Here is a 25,637-nt window from a genome sequence, read left to right on the forward strand (position 1 = left end):
AACTTTCTTCTGAAACTCGTCAGTCTATTCTTGTTCTGAGAAATGAAGGCTATTCCATGCGAGAAATTGCCAAGAAACTGAAGATCTGGTACAACGCTGTGTACTACTCCCTTCACAGAACAGCGCAAGAGGAGTGGGAGGCCCCGGTGCACAACTGAGCAAGAGGACAAGTATATTAGTGTCTACTTTGAGTAACAGATGCCTCATAAGTCCTCAACTGGCAGCTTCATTAAATAGTACCTGCAAAACACCAGTTTCAACGTCAACAGTGAAGAGGCGACTCCGGGATGCTGGCCTTCTAGGCAGAGTTACAAAGAAAAAGCCATATCTCAGACTGGCCAATAAAAATAAACGATTAAGATGGGCAAAAGAACACAGACACTGGACAGAGGAAGACTGGAAAAAAAGTGTTATGGACAAACAAATCTAAGTTTGAGGTGTTGTATATTGTATATTTTTTGTATTGCATATTTTGTTATTGTATATTTACCATTGCACAGTTTTTTTCAGTGTGTCACACACTTAGGTTCTTTGTGGCACCTTTTTAAGTTGAAAATTATAACCTTAACATAAAGTGGGAGATTTGTACAGGGTAAAAGGGATCTTGAAGAAGGAAGGCTATCACTCCATTTTGCAATGCCATGACACACCCTGTGGCCGGCGCTTAATTGGAGCCAATGACACAATGACCTAAAGCACAGCTCCAAACTATGCAAAAACTATTTATGGAAGAAGCAGTCAGCTGGTATTCTGTTTGTAATGGAGTGGCCAGCACAGTCACCGGATCTCAACCCTATTGAGCTGTTGTGGGAGCAGCTTGACCGTATGGTACGTAAAGAAGTGCCCATCAAGCCAATCCAACTTGTGGGAGGTGCTTCAGGAAGCATGGGGTGAAATCTCTTCAGATTACCTCAACAAACTGACAACTAGAATGCCAAAGGTCTGCAAGGCTGTAATTGCTGCAAATGGAGGATTCTTTGACGAAAGCAAAGTTTGAAGGACACAATTATTATTTCAATTAAAAAACATGATTTATAATCTTGTCAATGTCTTGACTATATTTCCTATTCATTTTGCAACTTTTTTCATGTAATTTTTCAGGGAAAACAAGGATATTTCTAAGTGACCCCAAACGTTTGAACGGTAGTCTAGGTGTACCTTGTTTTAGAACCTGCTCTCTGCTCCATAAACCCTCCAAACAGCCAGCTGAAATGACCTACTTTTGAATAATAAATGCCCTTATCTATCCCAGCAGTCATTTGTGTATTTTCCAGGGGAAGCTGGCGAGTAGGCCTGTGATATTTTGGTGCGCCGGGCGCTTCGAAGTCAGAGAAGAAGAGGAACTGAATCGGCGGGTTTGGCGGGTTCAGGGATAAGACAGGCCCATGGAAGGGAAGGATTAGCAGGATTTAGAGGCAGCATCGTGGGTGTGCAGCTCACGTCACATAATATACTGTTTCTATCTTAGCCACTGTTCTGAAATGTTCTGAAGAAACCGTCAAAGCAGAGATGATGACTTTGTGGAAGCTCCACGGGTCATACACACCATAGGTTACTTTGAGGTCAGAGGTAAATACAACAGTTCTCTGGCTTGGTGACTATTTCATACCGTATGGGATCTTTTGACGCTTCTGTAATAAGGGTGGCACACCTATGACAAAGGTCAACTAGGTCTCCAAATAAGACAATGACAAGTAATATCGAGACAACAACTTTGGTGAATCAAAGTGTTTACCAGCTCTGTTGACAGCGCATTGCTACAACGTGTACTGTAAGGGAGGGGACTCTGCGGTAAATACGACAAACATATTCTGAAATTCCCATAAGTGGTGAGCTCAATTCAATGAGGTTCAAACGAAAATAAGGACGCTCCGACATGGATACAGTGCGTTGGTTTTTGAAATGAAAGGCCACTAGAGTAAGGAATGAGAGAAACAAGCCTGGGTACATTCAGCAAACAGACAGTAAACAGAGCAGGGGGACAAAACCTGGCATGCAGCTAATCAGCAGATTTTCAGCAGACAGTCTCCACATTTTGTTGGGGAGAATGGTAAGTGCCACTGGAGGTCGGCTCACAGGCTCGTTGTGGTGGGTTTAGTGCCGTATTAACCATGTTTTTTAGCCGGCTCTCTGGGCGGTTTCTCCCCTGATCCCAGTGTGCAAAGTTGGGCCAACTACTCTAAGTAGAGCACCCTACTTAGTGGGAAAGTGAGCACTGGTTACTATAACTTCCCTCTCAATCAGACATATGAGCCCTTATGTTGGTGTAACACACTAGATTATTCATGACTGCAATGACAGCTGACACAAAGAAAGGTGCGCAGGCACGCACACACGCACGCACACACACACACACACGCGCGCACACACAGAGTAATCACTGTTCAGGGAGCATTGATGTGGATATTGGACCTTCTCTTTTTGTCAGCTTGTAAACTGATAAGGCTGACTGAGGATCCTCTTGCTGGTGAGGTAAAATGAACTCCTCTGCTTTTCTCTACATAGAGGTGAAGAGTGGCAGTAGTTCAGAACCTGGGGGGGGTGCAAGAGACAAACTTAAGTGCCTTCAAATGGTTTCCCAGGTCATGAGACTTCTAGTCTATTCTCCCCTAACTAGCGTAAAGCATTTTTTTCCTTCCTAACTGTGTTATCTATCAAATCGAAAAAGTCTAGAGGAGATTTCCTGATTTCCGTGCTGCTCGCCTCTTCCATATAAGGACACGTAGGTCCTAAGGAGTGGCCGCAATCATCACAGAGTCGGGGACAGGAGAGAACTGTTGAGTGCAGAGGGACCAGGGGCGAAGGAAGGAGACTACGATGCGTACTTACAACATCCTTAGATCTAGTGTTTCACAACCATGCCCTTTGGACCCACACTCACAGAAACAAACCATGCTCAAATCATTACATTATCATTACTATCTGTCCACTGGTCAGATGATACAACATCACCATTAACCTTTTTTCCTTAAGCACCCACCAGCTAACTGTTAAATGAGGAGATCCCTGCCTGTAAAAGCCCATAATCACCCTGTAACAGATCTCCGATTGGCCCATGCTTGGTGCTTACAACGGTGTTGAGGGTAGCAGTCAAACAGAAGGGGCAGCCAGATCTTCAAAGTCCTGGGGGCCAGCTGGTGCCTGATGCTCCCGGAGGCCCCCAGGGTCATACATCACAGCCGTGATGCCACTAATGGGCCCCAAATGCTTCTGTGGTTCCACCGTGCACACACTGCTGCCTCCATGCTATCTCCATGGAGATGGTCAGGCTGGCCATGTGACTCTGACGGATGTGGCTCTGCTGTTATTGGATTTATTCTGCTCATCCGCCCCAGGTTGTGGTCACTTGTTGATGCAGGCTAGATATGGGGGGGTCTGGCTATGCACAGGATGACTGCTGCAATGTCTGCTCAGTCAGGATGCATTATAACGTGAGCCACGCCCCTTGGTCCGCGCATCCATTTCTCTCTCGCTCAAGTACTGTACCAACGGGCTGGGTCACATGGGGGGGGGGGGGGGGGAGCTCCTGTAGGTAGCGAGGGCAGCATGTACAGAATGTAAAGAGCGCGCTCGGCATATTACGCTGACGCAGCCATTTGCCACGGATAGCGAGTCCATCACTGCGGAGTAAATTGCCATGACAACCGCCTCCTCTAGCATGCCTTGCCGAACAGCCCCTGAACGGGAGGAGCATGCAGACAGACTAACCATTGGAATCACCAGAGAAAGGCTGCTTTTGACGTGTTCAACCTGGGAACGTTTCAAACGTGAAGCATACCTAAATCGCACAATCGTGTGAATGTCCACTGTGATTCACTGGCCAAACTGGAAGGGTCTCTACTGTGCTAAGACAATTGCAGCATGACCTTGGGCAGGGAACATGAGATTGTATGAGATTGAATTAAGTTCCAATTAGCGTGTGCACTTGAGTGTACAAAACATTAAGAACACCTGCTCTTTCCACTGACCAGGTGAACCCGGGTCAAAGCTACGATGCCTTATTGATGTCACCTGTTAAGTTCACTTCAATCAGTGTAGATGACGGGGAGGAGACAGGTTAGAGAAGAATTTTTAAGCCTTGAGACAATTGAGACGTGTGTGTGCCATTCAGAGGGTGAACGGGCAAGACAAAATATTTAAGTGCCTTTGAACGGGGTATGGTAGTAGGTGCCACGCACACCGGTTTGAGTGTGTCAAGAACTGCAACACTGCTGGGTTTTTCACGCTCAACAGTTTCCTGTGTGTATCAAGAATGGTCCACCACCCAAAGGACATCCAGCCAACTTGAAACAACTTTGGGAAGCATTAGAGTCAACATTGGCCAGCATCCTTTTGGAACGCTTTTGACACCTTGTAGAGTCCAGGCTCCGACAAATAGAGACTGTTCTGAGTGGCAAAAGGGGGTTCAGCTCAATATTAGGAAGGTGTTCTTAATGTTTTGTACACTCAGTGCCTATTTGTAGGAAATGAGTTGAAAAGACTTATGGCCATGCTCAGCAGCTCAGAACCTTGATGCAATAACGAGCACTGTACAGTGAGCGGGCTGCGATGCAGCGTACTCATTGTGTCCTTGAATGATTATGTGATTCAAAGAAAGACTGAAACGACTGATGGGAAAGCCACAAAGAATCGGATCGACAATTTGCCGGAACCCGCTGTTATAGACCAAAGGCAAGCAAAGAAAATGAAATCACCTGTTCTGGGAGAGCCATCTAGTTAAAGGACAGTGCCAGTCAGTGAGTCACTCTACCATGAACACAGCTATTAGGTGGAAATAGGGACAAAATGGCTGCCAGAGAATGAAGTCTCTCCTCCCTGATGTACCCTGTAGAGATGCTGAGGGCGAATGAAGGAATAATTATCCCCTGCAGTGAATATAAAACAGATCCCAATTTGCTGTCTTTTAAACTGGAGAATACATCCTGTTCCCAATCACCCCGCCCCCCGCTCTCCATGGGTCTGAATGCGCAGGAGAAAATGTGGGCGATTTGCTCACTGACAGCGAAGGAGGGGGGATGCGGCTTGAGGGGCTAGCTTCACACAGACAGTGGTGAAGTCTGCATTCAAGGACACATAGCCATATCATAACATGAAATGAGCTGGTTCTCCACCTCTCTCTCTCTCTCTCTCTCTCTCTCTCTCTCTCACACACACACACACACACTGTCAAATGCTTATGCAATGCACACACACGTACCCAGACAGTGTACAATGAACAATGAACATACAGTACATACATGACAGCTGATATTGAAACACACACACACACACACACCACAGGATGTGGTGACTGACAGACCAGGCCACACCAGCTGGGCTCTCTTTGTGCCTCGGATGTGGTCTCCTAGCAACCAGTCACACCAGCTGTCGGTGAGGAATGGGAAGAGGAGGAACGGTGCAGGATCAGGGAGGGGCTGGCACTGCATGAAGACTCCCCCTACCATACCACCAGCAGCACATCGCTCCTGCCTCGCCTGCAGTCTGCAGCTAGCCTAGCCAGCACTCCTCACCTGCTTCAGCACACAAAGAGCCCTAATACTACACATCTCATTAGTGTTTCATTACTCCAGAACAGGAAGTGAACCCTGTGTCTGTGCATTACAATGAACCTCAGGCCTGGAGACACATTCTGAGACAGAGACACTTTGATTAGGTTGGTGACGTAAACACGTGGTTGGAGTGTGTGTGTGTGTGTGTGAGTGTGTGTGCGTGCGTGTGTGTATATGTGCGTGTGTGTATGTGTATGTGCTCCACAATACGGTATCTGAGAGCCATGTGGGTTCAAGAGCGTGCCGGATAATACCCAGATCCAAAGCAAATATGTGGGTTTGACTGAGGTAAAAACAAACCACATATGAAATGTACAATCATATCACATCAAACTGTGTTGCACACATGCCACACGCCAGCACTCAAATCAGTAGGGAATGCATTCTGATAAAAAATGTATAGCGTGCAACAGCTAACAGTTCCTGGAGAGAGAAAGAGAGAGAGAGAGAGAGAGAGAGAGAGAGAGAGAGAGAGAGAGAGAGAGAGAGAGAGAGAGAAACCAACAGAGAGGGTCTAGTGCCTTCCAAGCAGATGATGAACTTTTGACACCGTCTCTCGTTTAGGAAAAACATCCCTGATTTTGCATGAACGCTCTCGCCGAGGTTTGGCAGAGCAGATGTGAGGCATATTATTGCTGTACTTCTCGTGCAGGTTTTGTGAGTGGTTTTAGAGGGCCTGGTGTGAGATAGCTTCAGGGTAGGTCAGTGTAATATGCTGATCAGACTCCGTAATGCGAGACTGTTTATGCCTGTTACATGCACACGTGCACAAACATATAGTACGCCCAGCATGTTGCCATTCATATCCGTGTGTCAACAGCAACCTTATACCCCTAAAAATACCAAGAGTATAATATGTCCAGCCGTCACAACACTGCCTAGAACAAGTGGATCATTTCATTTGATTTCAATCACTTTTGTTGGAGCTTAGAACCTATTTTTAGGTATTTGTGTTGTGCCCGCCATCAGTTGAATACAGGGTGGGTGTCGTGTTTTGGCTGATAAATGTACTAAAATGGGAATACAATTGACAACAAGAAAAGCAGGGGAAACCTGACTTGTCCTCAAAGGCAGAGAAAGAGGGGTATTTCCTAGGTTAGCCTGCTGACTGTGTGATGACTGATACAAACAGACACCGGGGATTAGCAGTCCGTTAGGCCACATCAAAAAGGTGGGCCTGAGAAACAGCTGTAGACAATCAGCCTGGCTGGGCCTGGGCTGGGTCTATAGCGCTAAAGCCTAATATAGCCAGGCCTCTAGCAGCACTGGGCGGCGATGGGACAGCCAGGAGAAGAGAAGAGGACAATCTAACGAATAGTGTCAGATGGAATATGACGGGCATAATTGTCTTTTGCTTCCAGCAACAATGTGAAATCAAACGATGCCGTCTTTTTCAAATCAAATGACGCTCTACCACTGCCAACACACTTTCGGGCGTGGGTTTAATGAAATCATGTCTCTATATGTCCTTCCCGACGTGTCCTCTGTGTGTCTCTGGGACAGAGCTGGTCAGACCAGGGCTGTGGTTTGCTGCTGAGGTAGAGACACTTTAACCTCTCAGAGGATCCCCTCTCACACTGTCATTACCTCCATATCTTTACGGCTGCTAATTGCTGCACTTCCGAGTGGCTTTCTGGCAGTGTATACAGATGAAAGTGGATATTGGCTATTCAAATATGGATCTGTCTTATGGTGCATTACAACCACTCCTAACAGGCAATGTCCTACTCACGTTTGGGATGTAGAGCTCTATCCTACCTCGTCTGAGTCATGAAGAGTACGATGAAACGGGAGAGTCTATTTACATATTGATTATCATGAACTATATGGGTGTCCACTCCACAGCAGGTCTTTGTAGACCAGAGCAGGCCAGGAAGCCAACGTAGCAAAGGGGATCTCCTGCCTCCCTCTGTCTGCCTTCCTTTCTGACTGGGTGATCGATGGGTCGCTGTGGGAGTTTGTGATGTCTCTGACGTTAGACCAGCTCTCTGGCCTACTGAAGGAGCTGCACTCTTTGGTCTCAGCCCTCTGTACCTGATGATGTTTCCCACCTTAGCCTTCTGGTGGGCTGCTTGGTCAGGTCAGGGGATGTGTGTGTGTGTGTGTGTGTGTGTCTCCACAGGCAGATGAGAGTTGGACCCTGTCAGTGAGTCGCCCATGATCCATGGAACTCAACGTCACGTCCTGGTGCTGCTCCTAGAGCGGTTGGTTTCTCCACTCAGCTTCTACACCACCACCCAAAATGGGATGATCAACCTCTGCACAGACGCAATAGAGCTCGGTCCAGTTAAAACCTTGACTGTGGTAATATGAGAAGTCTTTGGGGTGACATAGCGTGACTTCATTCTCCCAAGTCAACAGTACGCTAGACTTGGGTGATACACTGCACCGCTTATACCTTTTAAAAGGGGTGTTTCGAAAATACAGAGAGTATGATCTTCAACCACGTTTTTGGGGGGTTGGGGGCCTCGCAGGGGCTGCAAGGGTGTGTGCTACCCCGCTGTGTATAACAAAGTTAAGTATAACTAACAGAAATCTAAAAATGTGTCGAATAAATGACATCCAGCTCAGGGCTCCAGCTATGCATTTGGTTTGCTAACTTGCTAGCTAAGTGGCTAGATGTCAAGACCAAGCTTCTTGGTTAAAGCAGAGACATTCAACCCCCTCCTGGATCAAGGTCCTTGTTGCCTAAATTGTTTAGTGCGTCCCCTAATGTATTCATTTATACTTTAAATAGTGCCCCTTGTGTGCACATTCGGTAATACCGTAAACCCCGGTATGGTACAGAAATGGTATGACGATATGACAATCTGGATATGTCGTGGAGGGGGGGATACTGTCACAAATACTCCTGCTCCATCCCTCCGGCGAGCGACATCGTCGGTCTACTAACCACCGGTCCTGGCAACTATAATTACGCACACCTGGTCATCATTTACTCCGTGATTACTCCCTCGTTATTTAGCCCTCAGTTGACATCAGTCATTAGGTAGTATTGTTCTCCCCCACATTCTGTACGCTTCTCATGTATGTTCATCGGTATCGTTTCTTTACTAAACTCACCTTCTGCACCTGCTTCCTGACTCCCAGCGTACATGTTGCAGGATACCGCCCCAACCTTACAGTACACAGTAGCAATGTCATTGCTTTAGGGCTACAGGCAACAAACAAATGAGCTTTTGTTGTATCTATTTTAAAACACTGTTTGCTACCCACAGAACGTATCAGCATTTCTAGGGAAAAATTGCATGATTATTTCCATATGTATCGCAGTGGTTGCTTCTGTTTCCTTTGATGCTGAATGAAGATAATCGTCTCTGTGGTTGGGGTGAATGAGGGCTTTGTCCTGACCACAGTGGCCTGCTATGTTGTGGCCTTGCTTTAATCCTTCTCTTACTCCAGTTCACATGTTCCCTAGAGCCTCAATAGAGAATACACTCTTAGAAAAAGGGTTTCAAAAGGGTTCTTCGGCTCTCCTTTTTAGGTTCCAGGTAAAACTCTTTTGGGTTCCATGTAGAACCCTCTGTGGAAAGGGTTTTACATGGAACCCAAAAGGACTCTACCTGGGTTTTCCTATGGGGCCAGCCGAATAACCCTTTTAGGTTCTAGATTTTCTATGAGTATACGTCTGGGACTACATTATAGGTCTTTGTCAGAATGTCTCTCAATATCGACAGTGACAGAACTAAACACAAGAGACTTCTTAGGTATGTTTTTCATTCAAAGTTCATTTTGAATGAAATGTGAACCTTAGTCTGACCTTAGTCTGACATCTGTTGACATAATGGAGGTCACCTCCCTCTGGAAGCAGCAGAGGATCACACCATCTTCCAGGCGAACAGGGTCATCTACTCCACCAACATCACGACCAGCTGGCGCAACTGGGTACGGCCATGGAGGAGGTCCGTGCCACAGTCATTTCCCTGCTGACCGGGCGAGCGTTGGGAGTGGGCTGGGTTCCAATGAGAGGTTCATGGCTCTGTTCAGGGCGGTCTTCGACCATCCTCCAGAAGGCAGTGAGGGATGTGAGCGACTTCTCCAACTCCAGCAGGGTGCCCATACCGCTGCGGAGTGCACCCTCACCTTTCGGACTGTGGCAGCCTCCAGCGGATGGAATGAGCCGGCGCTCCGCACTCTATTCCGGAGAGAACTGCACGAGGAGGTCCAGACAGAGTTGGCGTGTCGGGATGACAACCTATTCTTGGACGCACTCATCACGATGGCCATTTGTCTGGATAACCTTCTTTGGGAGCGCCAGTGCCCACCTCGCCACTCACCTCCCTCCTTTGGCTGTCCTAAGGCAGAGCCTGAACCCATGGAGGTGGGGCCACACACCTCTCCGCGGCAAAGCGGCATCGCTGGAGACAGCTGGGGCTCCCTATTGTGGCCAGGAGGGGCACCAGCTTCAGCGGTGTCCGGTTCGTCCTAACCCGTGGTCCACTAGAGCAGAGGGGCGGCCCCGTGAGTATTCCATCATCATCGTTTCCCACCAAACCCTTTCTGGTTCCCATTTCACTGGCAGGCTGTCCCTCAGGTGTTGTCTCTACAGATCTAGTGGACTTCGGTGCCGCAGGGAATTTAATCGACCAGACACTCGCCTCCTCCCTGAACATAAATTCTAACTCGCTCACCTCTCCTTTTCCTGTCCAAGCCCTGGATAAGTGACCATTGGGTTCCGGCACAATAACATACATCTCAGCACCACTCATCCTCACCGTGGGACCCGTGCACCAGGAAAGCCTTCCCTTCCTTATCATCGCTGCACCTGTACACAAAGTCATCCTCTGCCTCCCATGGATTCAACTTCATAACCCCACCATCTCCTGCTCGAGGATGAGAATGACCACCTGGGGACCAGGATGCCGGACGACCTGCTTCTTGTACCCTGTGGTTCCACGTTGGTGGAGGGTCCTGTGAGTGTCCTTCAGCCCATCAATCTGTCATCTCGTATCGTTGGCCCCGTGTTTTGAGACGTAGATGTGGACATCCGCCAGGTTCTGGAGAGGGAACCCGCTCCTGCTACCTGCCCTCCAGAACGCATCTACAACCCCATGGGGGTGAGAGATCGGCTGTTGACCTGGGCACACACATTCCTCACCGCTGGACACCCAGGTATCACCCGCACCATCCAATCCCTCTCCGATAAATACTGGTGGCCCACCTTGGCGCAGGCCGTTGCCCACAATATCAACTCATGTTACGTATGTTCCCAATAAAAATCTCCCCTACACGCTCCAGCAGGGAAGCTACTTCCCCTTCCCGTGCCTTAGCGGTCTTGGTCATATCTGTCCATAGACTTTGTAACTGATCTCCCCCTTTCTGATGGTTTTACCACTATTATGATTGTTGACAGATTCTCTAAATCCTGCCGTTTTATTCCTCTCTCTGGTCTACCTACCGCTCTCCAGGTCGCTGAGGCACTATTCCAGCAGGTCTTCCGGCACGATGGCCTTCCGGAGGACATCGTTTCCGATCGTGGTCCCCAATTCACGTTGCAGGTCTGGAAAGCCTTTATGGAGAAACCAGGGGCCACGGTCAGCCTCACATCCGGGTACCAGCCTCAGTCCAATGGGCAGGTGGAGAGGACCAACCAGAAGCTGGGGAGGTTCCTAAAGAATCACTGCCAGGACCGGCAGGGGGAGTGGGCCGTGTTTCTTCCCTGCGCGGAATATGCCCGGAACTCACCTCGTCACTCCTCCACCGGTCTGACTCCCTTCCAGTGCGTCCTGGGATATCAGCAGGCCCTGGCTCCGTAGACTCCAAGCCAGACCGAAGCCCCTGCAGTGGTTGAGTGGTTTCAGCACGCTGTCCGTCGTCAAAAGGAGCAGGCGGACCACCACAGCAGTGAGGCTCCATCCTCCATTCCATCCTGGTGATTGTGTCTGGCTCTACACCAGGAACCTGTTTGTGGGGCCCTTTAAGGTCCTCTGAAGGTTCAATGAGGTTACCTATCGCCTAAAACTCCACACTAACTACTGGAACTCACCCTCCTTTCATGTTTCCCTCTTCAGACCGGTGGTTCCTGGTCCCCTGGCTGATGCCTTCTCACTCGAATCACCTCCTATGCTGTTAGGTCCCTCCCCGACTCCCGACATTGTGGGGGTTGGCTCCAGTACCTGGTGGACTGGGAGGGGCACGGTCCTGAGGAGCGCTCTTGTGTCCCGGTGGCAGACATCCTGGACCCAAACATCATCCGGGATTTCCATCTCTGCTGTCCGTACCGGCCTGCTCCTCGCCCTCGGGGCTGTCCTTCTTGCCGACGTCGTCCTGCGCCTTGACTCGCACTTCGGGGGGTGGGTGGGGGGGGTACTGTCATGCCTACTCCTACTCCCTCCATCCGGTGATCGACGTCAGCGGTCCACTAACCATCGGTCCTGGCAACAATTATTACACAATCTGTTCCCCATCATTACGCACACCTGGTCATTATTTACTCCGTGATTACTCCTCCTTTATTTAGCCCTCAGTTGACATCAGTCATTAGGTAGTATTGTTTTCCCTCATATTCTGTACGCTTCTCATGTTTGTTCATCGGTATCATTTCTTTATTAAACCCTTCTGCACCTGCTTCCTGACTCCTAGCGTTTTGTTACAAACCTTACAGTACACAGTAGCAATATTATTGCTTCAGGGATACAGGCAACAACAAAACATCTGCTTTTGTTGTGTCTATTTTGAAACACTGTTTGCTACCCACAGACCTCATCACTATTTCTAGGGAAACATTTGCATGATTATTTCCATATGTATTGGAAGTCAGTTAAGAACATATTTGAAATTACAATGACAGCCTACCCCATCCAAACTAGACAATGCTGGGTCAATTGTGCGCCGCCCTATGGGACTCCCAATGACCACCGGTTGTGATACAGCCTGGAATTGAACCAGAGTCTGTAGTGACACCTCTAGCACTGAGATGCAGTGCCTTAGACCGCTGCGCCACTCAGGAACCCAGGTCTCGCAGTGGTTGCTTCTGTTTCCTTTGATGCTGAATGAAGATAATCGTCTCTGTGGTTGGGGTGAATGAGGGCTTTGTCCTGACCACAGTGGCCTGCTATGTTGTGGCCTTTTTTTTATCCTTCTCTTACTCCAGTTCGCATGTTCCCTAGAGCCTCAATAGAGAATACACTCTTAGAAAAAGGGTTCCAAAAGGGTTCTTCGGCTGTCTCTTTTTGGGTAATGTTTGGTAGATACACTGATCAATGAGATTCCAACCTATTTGCACCCACTCGAAAAGACAGCCAAAAGTTTGTTGAATTCCCAATGTGTTACCACTATGCTTTCAACCATCTTCCAATGGAAAATGAATGTACGATTATTTTCTTCAGTTGTCATCAAAAATGTGTTAGTTTCACTGAGCTTTTCAAAGCACACCAAAGGTCAAATGGGAATACAATGTCATATATTTTGTTTACTCACAAAACAACTTCATGTGTTATCACCGTACTTCAACTAATAGAAGAACCAAATGACCTGGATTGCATTTGAGATTACATTGAAAAGCACATGTACAAGGGATCAATGCAGTTTTAGAATCCGCACAGATTGTTACAGCAATTGTGAAGATCTCCACAGACCTGTGACGACATATGCACTCTATGTTGAACATGCATGCTTTACATGATCAAACACCAATCGTGAACGTCGTTTTATCATGTGTTATGTGTGTAACCAAAGTATGGCGAGTAGGTCTACTGTGTAGCCTAGGAATAATATGTTTATGTTCGTACTTTTTTAAAACCATTTATTTATGAGGATCACGACAGAAATACGTTTTCACACCTTTTTTGTGTGTCATCCTTGATGATTGTAAATGCATGTGTGGTTGTATTGTGTTTCAAATGGTAAAATAAATAATTCTATCTATCTATAACATCCACACTTTCTATAATTATATAAGAAGACATTTATTATTAAAGTAACCCAAAAATGTGGCCATGGACGAGATAGCTGGAGATGGAATCAACTCTCCAGTAGGAGGTGCTGCCCAGACTATTGCTTTTTTCTTATCGTGGATATTATGTTGAAGGTCCGATGTTGTTTCAAAGGTACAAATTCAACATGTTTCATACAAGGTTTGTCTACGTTGAAAATTGGTTACCGTGATGACATTATTCTGTGGTTGAAATGTTATCCTGAAAACAACAGATTCCACATCACAATATGCTGAAACAACGGTGATATAACCAGTTTGTGCCCAGTGGGCTGAGTGATGAGGTGAGGTGTGCAAAAGCGTGACTGACCTGCTTTCCGTCCAGTGTGTAGATCCTCTTGACCACGCCGCTCTCCAGCTTGATGGCCTCTGTGATGTCGGTGAGCACCTGTTCGAAGGAGTGCGCGGTCTTCTTGTTGAGCAGCACGCGGACGGCCTTCCTCGGCTTCACGCCACTCCGCATCACCGTCACCAGCTTGGGCCGAACAAACTCCTTGCCCTCCCGGGCTTCGCTGGCCTGCTTACTGGCTAGGCTCTGCAGGTTCTTCTGGCTGGCCGAGGCCTTCACGTTCACAGACCAGTTGGGGTTGACGTTCTTCGTGTAGTCGACCTTCTTGTAGATGTTCTCGGACGCACAGACGTAGCTCTCTCCTGAGGAGAGGACAGAGAGAAGCATAAAACACGGTGAGGAACACAAAGTATTCGCCTTGTTTGACATCTCAAAATCTCAGTAGGTCCCCATTGGTTTCCAACTCCCTGAGGAAAGATTGGCTTCAATGTGAGACATCAATACTATTGGGAAAAGGTGGGCTGTTATGACCTGTAGGATAATCAGCTCAGATATCACATAACGGCAGATCATATTCATGACTTTTGTATTTGGAGAAAATACCGGCACATCCTTATGTAAACTACGCATACTATGTTACTATATCTGATACAAGGCATGGATACAATATAAACTTGTGAAGAGGATGGAAAAAACAGCCTCATACTCAAATAGGGCAATCTAGCTCGACTGAATCTGATAGTGTGTCGACAAACTAGCAGTTATTTTCCCATACATGTATAAATGGGCCAGTGACCTGTGCTTCCTCCATGTCAATAATTGCTAGAGCATCTCCATTAACCTAATCCAAAGTGTGCTGACCCATGCACTGAACTCTTGCCCAATCATCAAACAGCAGGAGGAGACTGCTCCGTCAGAGATATGCCAGCCAGTGATGGAATATAGCAATCCAGAACACGGAGCAATCAAACTAAAGGACCCGGATGTGCTCTTTCCCTCCCTCTTTTTTATCTCTCCCTCTCTCTCTCTCACATACATACAATACTGCAATGCCATACCACTTCATGAGTACTCCTTCACCCTAGTTTAATACAGCGATGTGAAGAGGGTTTTATTATACCTGAAGCTAAAGTGCTGGGTGTCTTCATCCTGTCCCTCTTTTAAACACAATAAGTCCATACTCATATTCTGGACTTCCTACTACACCACTCACACTCAACTACCTGCACTCTAGGGACACCTACACCAGTGGTATTCAAACTTTTCTGCGGGGGCCGCATTTTTTTCTGCCAGAATTTGTGGGTACCCCAATCATTTCTCGCAACCCCATCCTTTCCTGCGGTGGTCGTCATGAGAGCCAGTTTCATCATAGCGCTTGATGGTTTTTGCGACTGCACTTGAAAGAACGTTCAAAGTTCTTGAAATTTTGAAGAATTGACTGACCTTCATGTCTTAAAGAAACGATGGGACTGTCGTTTCTCTTTGCTTATTTGAGCTGTTGTTGCCATAATATGGACTTGGTCTGTTACCAAAAAGGGTTATATTCTCTATACCACCCCTACCAAACGCATTAAGAAGGAAAGAAATTCCACAAATTAACTTTCAACAAGGCACACCTGTTCATTGAAATGCATTCCAGGTGACTACCTCATGAAGCTGGTTGACAGAATGCCAAGAGTATGCAAAGCTCATCGAGGCAAAGGGTTGGTACTTTGAAGAATCTAAAATCTAAAATATATTTTGATTTGTTTAACACTTTTTTGGTTACTACATGATCCCATATGTGCTATTTCATAGTTTTGATGTCTTCACTATTATTCTACAATGTAGAAAATAGTAAAAATAAAGAAAAACCCTTGTGTCCAAACTTTTGACTGGTACTGTATATATATACACATCTTTTTAAAATATATCTTCCTTTAACCCTTCCACCCCTCCCCTAATTGGAGCAAACTAATGAACAACAACACTTAGGCTTCTACTTCCAGCTTATTCATACTATGTACATTTTACAGACACAGTATATTTTACATGAGTTATATTTTCTTTGTTTTTAGTCCTGTCCTATTACAATTAAGTACCTTAGTAACCACGTTTCCATCCACATTTTTTATGCGAGTAAAGTCATACCGTATTTTAAAAAGAAATCCCTACGACTCGGGAAACCATGCAGTTTGAATTAAGATACAGACTAAATAAACAGTGAACTCCACAGGGTGGTGAAAGTGCAAGGTGATGAGCTTGATGCTCCTTTCCAATAAATGTCGAGGGTCTTATTCAAGTGACATGATGATCGATGCATGACTGACCGTTCGGACAAATGAAAATATTCTCATTATGTAGACTAGCCTACCGCAGAGCCTACCTGCACTGCATCTGTGAGCTGTTGGCTAGAGAGCCCGTGTCAAGACCAGATTAGTCACAAGGCAGGCTAAAACTCAATTATTGGTCGCCTGGTGATGTCACAAGGCAGGCTAAAATTCAATAATTGGTCGCCTGGTGATGTCACAAGGCAGGCCAAAACTCCACCAAAACAGGCTGAAAAATCAGGCAGCTTTTTCAAACAGCTCTTACACTAAAAGGGGATTATCATACTTTTCACAATTTCACAGTATTATATATTATTTCAAGTGTGGAAATATATATAAAACAAAGGAAAATCAAGTGTTTTAATGCACTAGGCCTTTAACATCAGCTGATGGAATTATCATAGATCCTAGAAGTAGTAATGATCTCCCATTTGTCCTAGTTTTATGAACAGTGTTCATGAAGACCTGTGGATCAACTGTGACCTGTAGGTAGTGTTCTGTAGGAGGAGAGTGTAATGGGACCTGTCACTGTGGCTCAGCGGTTTGGTTACTCCAGGCCAGCTACAGTAAAGTCTTCTCTATAGACCAGTGGTTCACAACCAGGGGTACTTGAGAAGACTCATGAGACCATAGTCCTTCTGCTAAAATGCACATGGAGGGGGGGAGGGGGGGGGGTAAATCAGGGGTATTCCTGGGGAGCCACCGTTTTAGACCACTGACAGGATAACGCCTGCAGTACAGAGACTCGGGGATAAACATTTTATATACATAGAGACTAGGTAAATAAAAGGGACTGAAAATGAGGTATTACTATTCACATGACCCTGAGGTGGAGAGGAGAGTGTAATGTTTACAGGTAGGGGAGAGGAGAGGCAGGACAGTCAGTGGATAAACTGATGATCCCTGTCCCTGAGAGAGGAAGTGATGCAGAGAAAAGACAGATGGAATCTGCAAACAGGAGCAACAGCTGGGAGACAAACCTCATCAGTAATGTGAGGCTGATGATGAGAGATAGCTAGGGGACAGAGCAGCAATGATACACCAGAGGACAGGGCAAACAGCAGAGCAGTGTTACCAGGGGATCCGACGACGGGTAGAAACTATATATATTTTTTTTTTTTTTACAGATGTAGAATCTTAATTTGAGCCAGTTTGCTATAGCAGGAAAATAATCCTGCAGCAACAGGAAATGTGAATTATTATGTGTATTATAATTAATGGATTTTTTTGTAGGGGTTGATACATTTTTTGTTAAAGGCAAATCAAGTCCGACATTGTAAAGTGGAAATGTCAAACTTTAGAAGCCTTTTTAAACCTTGAATACACTACGAGTTTGCATTTCCTGCTGTGTGGGACAATCCCCAGCAACAAAAGAGTGATCAAATGAACAACCCACATCTGTAAGGACATTTGAAATAGAGTCACATCACAGTGTACTGCCTGCAACCACTCAAACAAAGTAACCCTGCGACGAGGACTTTTTCCCTCAGTCTCCTAGGGGCCACATGCATACAACGCGGTCTGCATACTCTGACGTCTCACATAAGTGCACACCTTAAATCAGGTCACAGACCGTTTAGGCCTAGCGCCCCTAGACTTAGCGAGTGTAGCAATACCAGTAGGTTAGCTAGCTGGTTTTGTAGCACAGGTAATGTAACATAACTCTATCCAAATACTGAAATATGACAAAAAACGAAGCTTTTCGTCACTTAGAAAATCAGTGGGGCTTCTGCTTCCACAGAGTCGGCCCACAACTCTCCCAGATCTGCCTGTGTGGGTGGGTGTATGTGCACAGGCATCTCCATTCTCCATGGTTGACAGGGCTACTCGTTATACTCACGGCATTTCTCCCAGACAGCACACGGTGAAGGCAAAGCCAGTGCTGTCACTGAGACATGATCATGTATAGCCTACTGTATGGCAGGCACATCCCTGGAGAACTCATAAAGGATTGTTAAGATGTTCCCCTCCCGAAAAGAAGGGGACTTTGGCTAAGCACGTGAATGAGTTGAGTCTAAAATGAACGCCGTCTAGCCGGAATACTAATCTGAATTTCTGCTAGACGTCTGTGTCTTCTTCCCACCTGCGCTGCTAAAAAAAAAATCATGACACGCGTCATGAGATCCAACGTACTCTTAAATATATTTATGCACATGTTTTTTCCAATGGAAAGTGAATAAATTAGGCTCGCGCTTGTGAGAGAGAACCCTGCGTCTGAAACTGTGGCTGTCCTGCGTAGCGGGTGCATCGAGACAGCAGAGACAGCCCTTCAAAGAGCGTTATGACAGCACCTACCTAGAGGGCACTCCTTACGCACAGCGCTCTTCCATCGGATCATACAGATTCAGTAGAAGGACGGAGGACAACTACCTCCTACAATACATTTACATCGGAGTTACTATTATGGCTGAGAAAATCTACACTGTAGGCATACTTGCCCAGCAACAGTGTAAATGGCAGTGCTCGACTCTTCCACCCAGGTAAGCAGCTCCTGATTTCACCTAAGGACAAGAGTCAGCCAGTCCCACTAAGCCTTCTGCCTTGGTGGACTGGCAGCTTGGGCTGAGCTCTTTATGACTCTTTACGGTAGAGTACAGTAAGGACTAGAGGCCTGTAAGGTGGTGTGGCAGCTGGCTCAGGCTAATACTGTATCATGTGTCGTGTAAGCCTTCCTCAGCTGCCTGGGCTGCTTTCCCTACATGCACTGCACTGTGTAAGTGACCTAAATGAGAAAGAGGAGCAGCCAGCTACACCTCCTCCACCCTTTCCCCACCTCTCTGTCTGTTTTTCATAACACCCTCCTCCGTCTTTCTTTTTCGAATCCAAAATTCTCAACGTCAATTCTCCTCCAATCGTTCCTTCATTTCCATTTCCCCAGACAGTCAGACACTCTCTCAGGGAGATCCAGGGGACATCCATCGGCTAAGGGCTCCCTCCCTGTGCCACAGCAGCACCATACAAAGGGCAGTGGGGATAATACAGTGCAGAGGAGTTTCTATTTAACCTTGATTTAACTAGTCAGTTAAAGAACAAATTCGTATTTTCAATGACGGCCTAGGAACAGTGGGTTAACTGCCTTGTTCAGGGGCAGAACGACAGATTTTGTACCTCGTCAGCTCGGGGATTCGATCCTGCGACTTTTCAACACTCTAACCACTAGGCTACCTGCCGCCCCTACACTCTAACCACTAGGCTACCTGCCGCCCCTACACTCTAACCACTAGGCTACCTGCCGCCCCTACACTCTAACCACTAGGCTACCTGCCGCCCCTACACTCTAACCACTAGGCTACCTGCCACCCCTACACTCTAACCACTAGGCTACCTGCCGCCCCTACACTCTAACCACTAGGCTACCTGCCGCCCCTACACTCTAACCACTAGGCTACCTGCCGCCCCTACACTCTAACCACTAGGCTACCTGCCGCCCCTACACTCTAACCACTAGGCTACCTGCCGCCCCACACTCTAACCACTAGGCTACCTGCCGCCCCTACACTCTAACCACTAGGCTACCTGCCGCCCCTACACTCTAACCACTAGGCTACCTGCCGCCCCTACACTCTAACCACTAGGCTACCTGCCACCCCTACACTCTAACCACTAGGCTACCTGCCGCCCCTACACTCTAACCACTAGGCTACCTGCCGCCCCTACACTCTAACCACTAGGCTACCTGCCGCCCCACACTCTAACCACTAGGCTACCTGCCGCCCCTACACTCTAACCACTAGGCTACCTGCCGCCCCACACTCTAACCACTAGGCTACCTGCCGCCCCTACACTCTAACCACTAGGCTACCTGCCGCCCCTACACTCTAACCACTAGGCTACCTGCCGCCCCTTGTTCGTTATCTCCCGAAAGAGGAAGAGCAGCAAGGTGAACTGCCCTCCTCTCGCCACCCCACGTTCATACATACATACAACTCGCTCTCTTGCAGAAACACACACACACACACAAGCAAACCATCTCACTCACTCTCCCTGCTGTGACACACCTTGTCTCCTCCTCCCCACACACACAGTACACAAACACCCCCAAGTCACACCCGGACACCCCCCCCCCCCCCCTCTCTCATTCCTAAGCAGCTCAAATGGAAGAGATGATCACCTCATTTTGATCAAATTAAGCCAGGGTTTATGTCTTTGTTTAATTTGCATAATCCAAGCCTCATTTCACCCCACCCGCCAAGCCCCTTTCCTAGAAAAAAAAAACAACCTCTAGGGCTTCCAAGCTTTTTGGAAAATAATTCTGCCAATTCTGTTCCTATTCATTCCAGTCATAAAAGAGACGAGCAGAAAGATTAGAAGACAGAAGGGTTGATGTGTCAGAGAGGAAGAAAGGAGGAAGTGAGGGCATCAAGGGGAGGGGAAGTGAACAGCACAATTAGCCAGGGGTGTTGAGTGTAATTGAAAAACTCTGCCTCCGGGGCAGATGGCGTTCAGGGAGAGACTTAAACAACACTGGCAGAGGACACTGAATTCCCAGGTCACACGTGTCGAGAGGACAAGCCATTGCGTAAGATTACAGAGTTCTCCTACTCTGAGGAGTGTGGTCTCAAGGTAAGGAACCCAAAGGTAGAGGTAACCCACTGACAAGGTCGACATAGAACAGAATCATTCACTACTCATTTATTTTTCATGGTCCTACCCTCATTGGTTTATAACTTGTCCTCACTTTTACTGTATCTTCCTCTGTGGTTGTACTCCAAACATTCTTTTCCTCAAATCATCCCTTTTAATGACCGTAGAGCCTTTCCCAGCTGGCAAATGCCCAATCTGGCAGCATAATATCAGCTGAAACGTTTCATAACGCTAAGTAGCAGTAAGATCTATTTCTATTCTATTAATGGGCCACAATATGATCCATTTCCCCTGGAAGGCAGCAACATTACACGGAGCTGGGAGGGAGGCCTCCTGTTTCCCTCTCTCTGTAAAGGGAACCAGCTGGGGAGGGAGGCCTCCTGTTTCCCTCTCTCTGTACAGGGAACCAGCTGGGAGGGAGGCCTCCTGTTTCCCTCTCCCTGTACAGAGAACCAGCTGGGAGGGAGGCCTCCTGTTTCCCTCTCTCTGTACAGGGAACCAGCTGGGGAGGGAGGCCTCCTGTTTCCCTCTCCCTGTACAGAGAACCAGCTGGGAGGGAGGCCTCCTGTTTCCCTCTCCCTGTACAGAGAACCAGCTGGGAGGGAGGCCTCCTGTTCCCTCTCCCTGTACAGGGAACCAGCTGGGGGGGAGGCCTCCTGTTTCCCTCTCCCTGTACAGGGAACCAGCTGGGAGGGGGGGGGGGGGGGGCTCTGCTCCACCTACCTGTCAGTCTCCCCAGACAATGTATCACTTCATTCCCGGCAGAGCCTGTTTCATATACAGTTATAGACCCCCTTTCAAACAAGGAATAATGTACTCCTGCTGTTGAGGGGATATTAATATGACACAGTACGAGAACCAGCAGCCTTCATGATATCCTGCTTCAGCCACAGGGAGATTGCTGATCTGACTGGAAGACTCCCCTGTGGATAAGTCTGCAGAGTCTGAGACTCAGTGCTCAGATCAAAGGTGGAGGAGTCCCCGTAATGAGGGGAGGAGACGTTACATCACGCCAAGGAAACGGGCAGAGACCCCCGTATGTCTGCTCCTCAAACAGAATGATGCCTGAGCTCCAGCTTCCAGGGGGATGGGTGGCTCCAACAGGCTCCATTTAGGAACCGTTTTCCAATTCCTGGCTGCCAAGCCCTCTCACTGCTGTAAAGGCTCTAGTCTACACCTCCGTTGGGGAGAATTCCACGTGTACATGCCGCCGAGACGCCATACATATCAATGACAATTGTGTCCACCCTACTGACAATGAGGATGGTGACGATAAAGGACGAGGGTGATCAGGTTGACAGTAAAATGCATCATTATCCAACTCCATTAGCCTTCAGAGAGACCCTGGGATACAGTAAAATGCATCATTATCCTACTCCATTAGCCTTCAGAGAGACCCTGGGATACAGTAAAATGCATCATTATCCTACTCCATTAGCCTTCAGAGAGACCCTGGGATACAGTAAAATGCATCATTATCCTACTCCATTAGCCTTCAGAGAGACCCGGGGATACAGTAAAATGCATCATTATCCTACTCCATTAGCCTTCAGAGAGACCCTGGGGATACAGTAAAATGCATCATTATCCTACTCCATTAGCCTTCAGAGAGACCCGGGGATACAGTAAAATGCATCATTATCCTACTCCATTAGCCTTCAGAGAGACCCGGGGATACAGTAAAATGCATCATTATCCTACTCCATTAGCCTTCAGAGAGACCCGGGGATACAGTAAAGCAGTCATAACAGTGGCACACGCTTGAAAACAAAGGTGCTATCTAGAACCTAAGAGAACCCTTTGAAGAACCCATTTCACTTCCAGGTCGAACCCTTTTGGTTCCAGGTAGAAGCCTTTTGGGTTCCATGTAGGACCCTTTTCACAGAGGGTTCTACATGGGACAGCCGAAGAACCCATTTTGGAACCCTTTTTTCCCCGAAGAGAGTAGTAAAGTGTTCCGCCAACATAGAAGTATTCTAGCACAACCGCAGCTCCACATGTTAGGAGAGTCCACCTAGCGAATGTTCTGATGCTGTGATAGGTCTGCTCCAGACATACTGGGACCACTGCTCTGTGGCTCCTGGGGCGCTGAGTGAATCCCTGGTATGAATTATTGAGGCTAAACAGCATGACTGTCGTGACTGCTCGGCTGCTCACTAACTACCGGCATTTAGCAGAGTGGCAGAGTCTCTGGAGGACACTGTGTAAACTAGCCTAGCATACTGTCCCCACGGCTCCATCCCACAGTAAACCATTGGATTATCGTATGTAATATATATTGCGATTACAGCCGATTACAGATTACAGCTCGACCGGCCAGACAGTCTCTTAATCTCATAGCAGAAGACGTTTGCGCCTCCCAATCTTTCCAGCGTTGGCACACTCAGCCGGTGATCTCCATCAGACTACTGCTGTGGTGTAACCTTTCACCATCACATTAACAGACCGTAGAATGATAAGGTTCACTCACAGAGGGAAACTAAGCACAAAAAAAGAGGAGGAGTCTAAACATGTAATAACACTGAAGTATGATGACCCCCCCCATTCCCTACCTACCACCCAGCCCCCTGTGAGCTCACCTCCCTCCAGCTCATCCATGACCACCCCCCCCCCATTCCCTACCTACCACCCAGCCCCCTGTGAGCTCACCTCCCTCCAGCTCGTCCATGACCCCCCCCCCCATTCCCTACCTACCACCCAGCCCCCTGTGAGCTCACCTCCCTCCAGCTTGTCCATGACCCCCCCCCCCCATTCCCTACCTACCACCCAGCCCCCTGTGAGCTCACCTCCCTCCAGCTCGTCCATGACCCCCCCCCATTCCCTACCTACCACCCAGCCCCCTGTGAGCTCACCTCCCTCCAGCTCGTCCATGACCCCCCCCCCATTCCCTACCTACCACCCAGCCCCCTGTGAGCTCACCTCCCTCCAGCTCGTCCATGACCCCCCCCCCCCCCCCATTCCCTACCTACCACCCAGCGCCCTGTGAGCTCACCTTCCTCCAGCTCGTCCATGACCACCCCCCCCCATTCCCTACCTACCACCCAGCGCCCTGTGAGCTCACCTTCCTCCAGCTCGTCCATGACCACCCCCCCCCATTCCCTACCTACCACCCAGCCCCCTGTGAGCTCACCTTCCTCCAGCTCGTCCATGACCCCCCCCCCCCCCCCCATTGCCTACCTACCACCCAGCCCCCCTGTGAGCTCACCTTCCTCCAGCTCGTCCATGACCCCCCCCCCCCCCCCATTGCCTACCTACCACCCAGCCCCCCTGTGAGCTCACCTTCCTCCAGCTCGTCCATGGTGGTGATCTTGCGCATTCCGTCGATGGAGAAGATGAAGCGGACCCCCTGGGGAAGGTTGATGTGGTCGGAGAGCGAGCGCGTCAGGTCGGCCAAGAGGGCGTCGAAGGTGCGGAAGCGTTCCACGGCCACGGCGTACACGATGCCCTTGAAGTAGCGGTCTCCGTTGCGGTAGAACCGCACCTTCTTGGCCTTCTTCTCGTTGGTGAGGGCCTGCAGGGTGCGCGTGCGGTAGAAGCTGCAGTGGGCGCTGTGGGTGGGGCTGGGCAGCCCGTTCATGCGCCCGCCCCGCGGGTTACGGGGCTTGTCTCGCTCGTCGAAATGGCCAAAGTCCAGCTCCATGGCAACAGAGGTCCGGGAGGGTCCGTGGTAGACGGGTGCTGAAGGTGGAGAGCTCTGGGGAGTCTAGCATTGAGAGGAATAAAACAACGAAGTTATAAGGACGTTAAATACAGTACACAAAAGGTGAATCGGTAAATATATTTCCATGGATGAACTCATACTCTCAATGACGGAATACCAAAGTGGGAAATAATGCCCTGAACATTCCACCATCTAGCCATTGTGAAATTCCCTCTCATACAATGGGCGTGCTACGGGCGTGCTGGGGTTCACATGCAGTAAACCCAGCCAGCCCTCCCCCCGTCCCTCCAGAGGGTGTCTGGTTTCGGCAGGATGAAGAGAGGCCGGGCCAGCCCAATCAATTACAGCCCTCACTATCGATTAGCCCACCCCCCTTACAAACACACACAGAGGTGTGTTAACCTCCCGCCCCTCGTGTACGTGTGTGTGTGTGCGTGCGCGCGCATGCGTGTGTGTGAAGCAACTGGAGAACGTTCTGCCATGACGGAGCTGCAACAGAGACACAAGCCTCATTTGGGAAGTTTCCGAGTTGAAGAGGGCATCAATATTTCATGTCCAGTGAACAGAATCACTCTGCAGTAATACTCAGTAGCACATGCCCTGACAACCCTTTAGTGACCCTAGAACTAAGACCATTAGCTTCTGAACATACATATCAGTACGGACTAAACATTTACATCAGTTGTACACGTCTTATGTAGAGCTAGAGCTGTGCCAGGCAAGACTGCCAGTGTCCTGGCCTACATTCAGCCCGGGACCTTGGGAGATGGGAACGGAAGCGTGGCTAGCAAGAGGATCTTATTAAGAAGCCCCAGTGGATGGGTGATATTTTGGTGAAAAGGTCTCTCATCGGAGTGAGCTGCGGTGCGTGGTCTGACCAGGATGTTTTCACAGGAACCCGAGACAACTTTTCCTCGGGGCTCCAGGAAACGTTCGTAAGTGTGATCCTGGTTTCTGTGCGTTGCCTTTTACTACGGCCGTCGAAGGAAGTCAAATTTGATTGGTCACCGACACATATTTAGCGGATGTTTCCGCGGGCGTAGAGCTAAAGCGCTTGTGTTCCTAGCTCCAACAGCGCAGTCGTATCTGTCAGTGACGTAGTATCTAAAAGTGATTCGCAACAATACAGCCCCGGTGTCATGCTAATGCTTTACGCCGTGCTTTTTTTTTGGGGGGGGGGGATTTTGCAAGTGTCGCATATCTTACAAGAAAAGTGTTTCACCTCATGGGTCTTTTTAAAGACAGATAAGGCAGAAATATGCCCGGGAGCATCCCGGATTGGTGGATCATCCCAGTCTGAGATATGAGCAGG

The 25,637-nt window shown here is 48.3% G+C and overlaps 1 protein-coding gene across 2 annotated transcripts in view; it reads right to left on the reverse strand.

The window, feature by feature from the left end:
- The window catches only part of LOC109872702 (neuronal migration protein doublecortin), a 75,343-nt gene that overhangs the window by 40,424 nt on the left and 9,282 nt on the right, over positions 1-25,637 (reverse strand). For both annotated transcript variants that reach the window (XM_031808080.1, XM_031808079.1), the window contains exons 2-3: positions 23,944-24,367; positions 13,793-14,133 (exon numbers count right to left, since the gene is read on the reverse strand). In XM_031808080.1, coding sequence (XP_031663940.1) covers positions 13,793-14,133; positions 23,944-24,304 — 702 coding nt within the window. In that variant the 5' untranslated portion in view covers positions 24,305-24,367. The remainder of the gene's footprint in view (positions 1-13,792; positions 14,134-23,943; positions 24,368-25,637) is intronic.

The sequence above is a fragment of the Oncorhynchus kisutch genome, linkage group LG28 (genome assembly GCF_002021735.2).
Source record: "Oncorhynchus kisutch isolate 150728-3 linkage group LG28, Okis_V2, whole genome shotgun sequence".
In the NCBI taxonomy this organism is placed as follows: domain Eukaryota; kingdom Metazoa; phylum Chordata; class Actinopteri; order Salmoniformes; family Salmonidae; genus Oncorhynchus; species Oncorhynchus kisutch.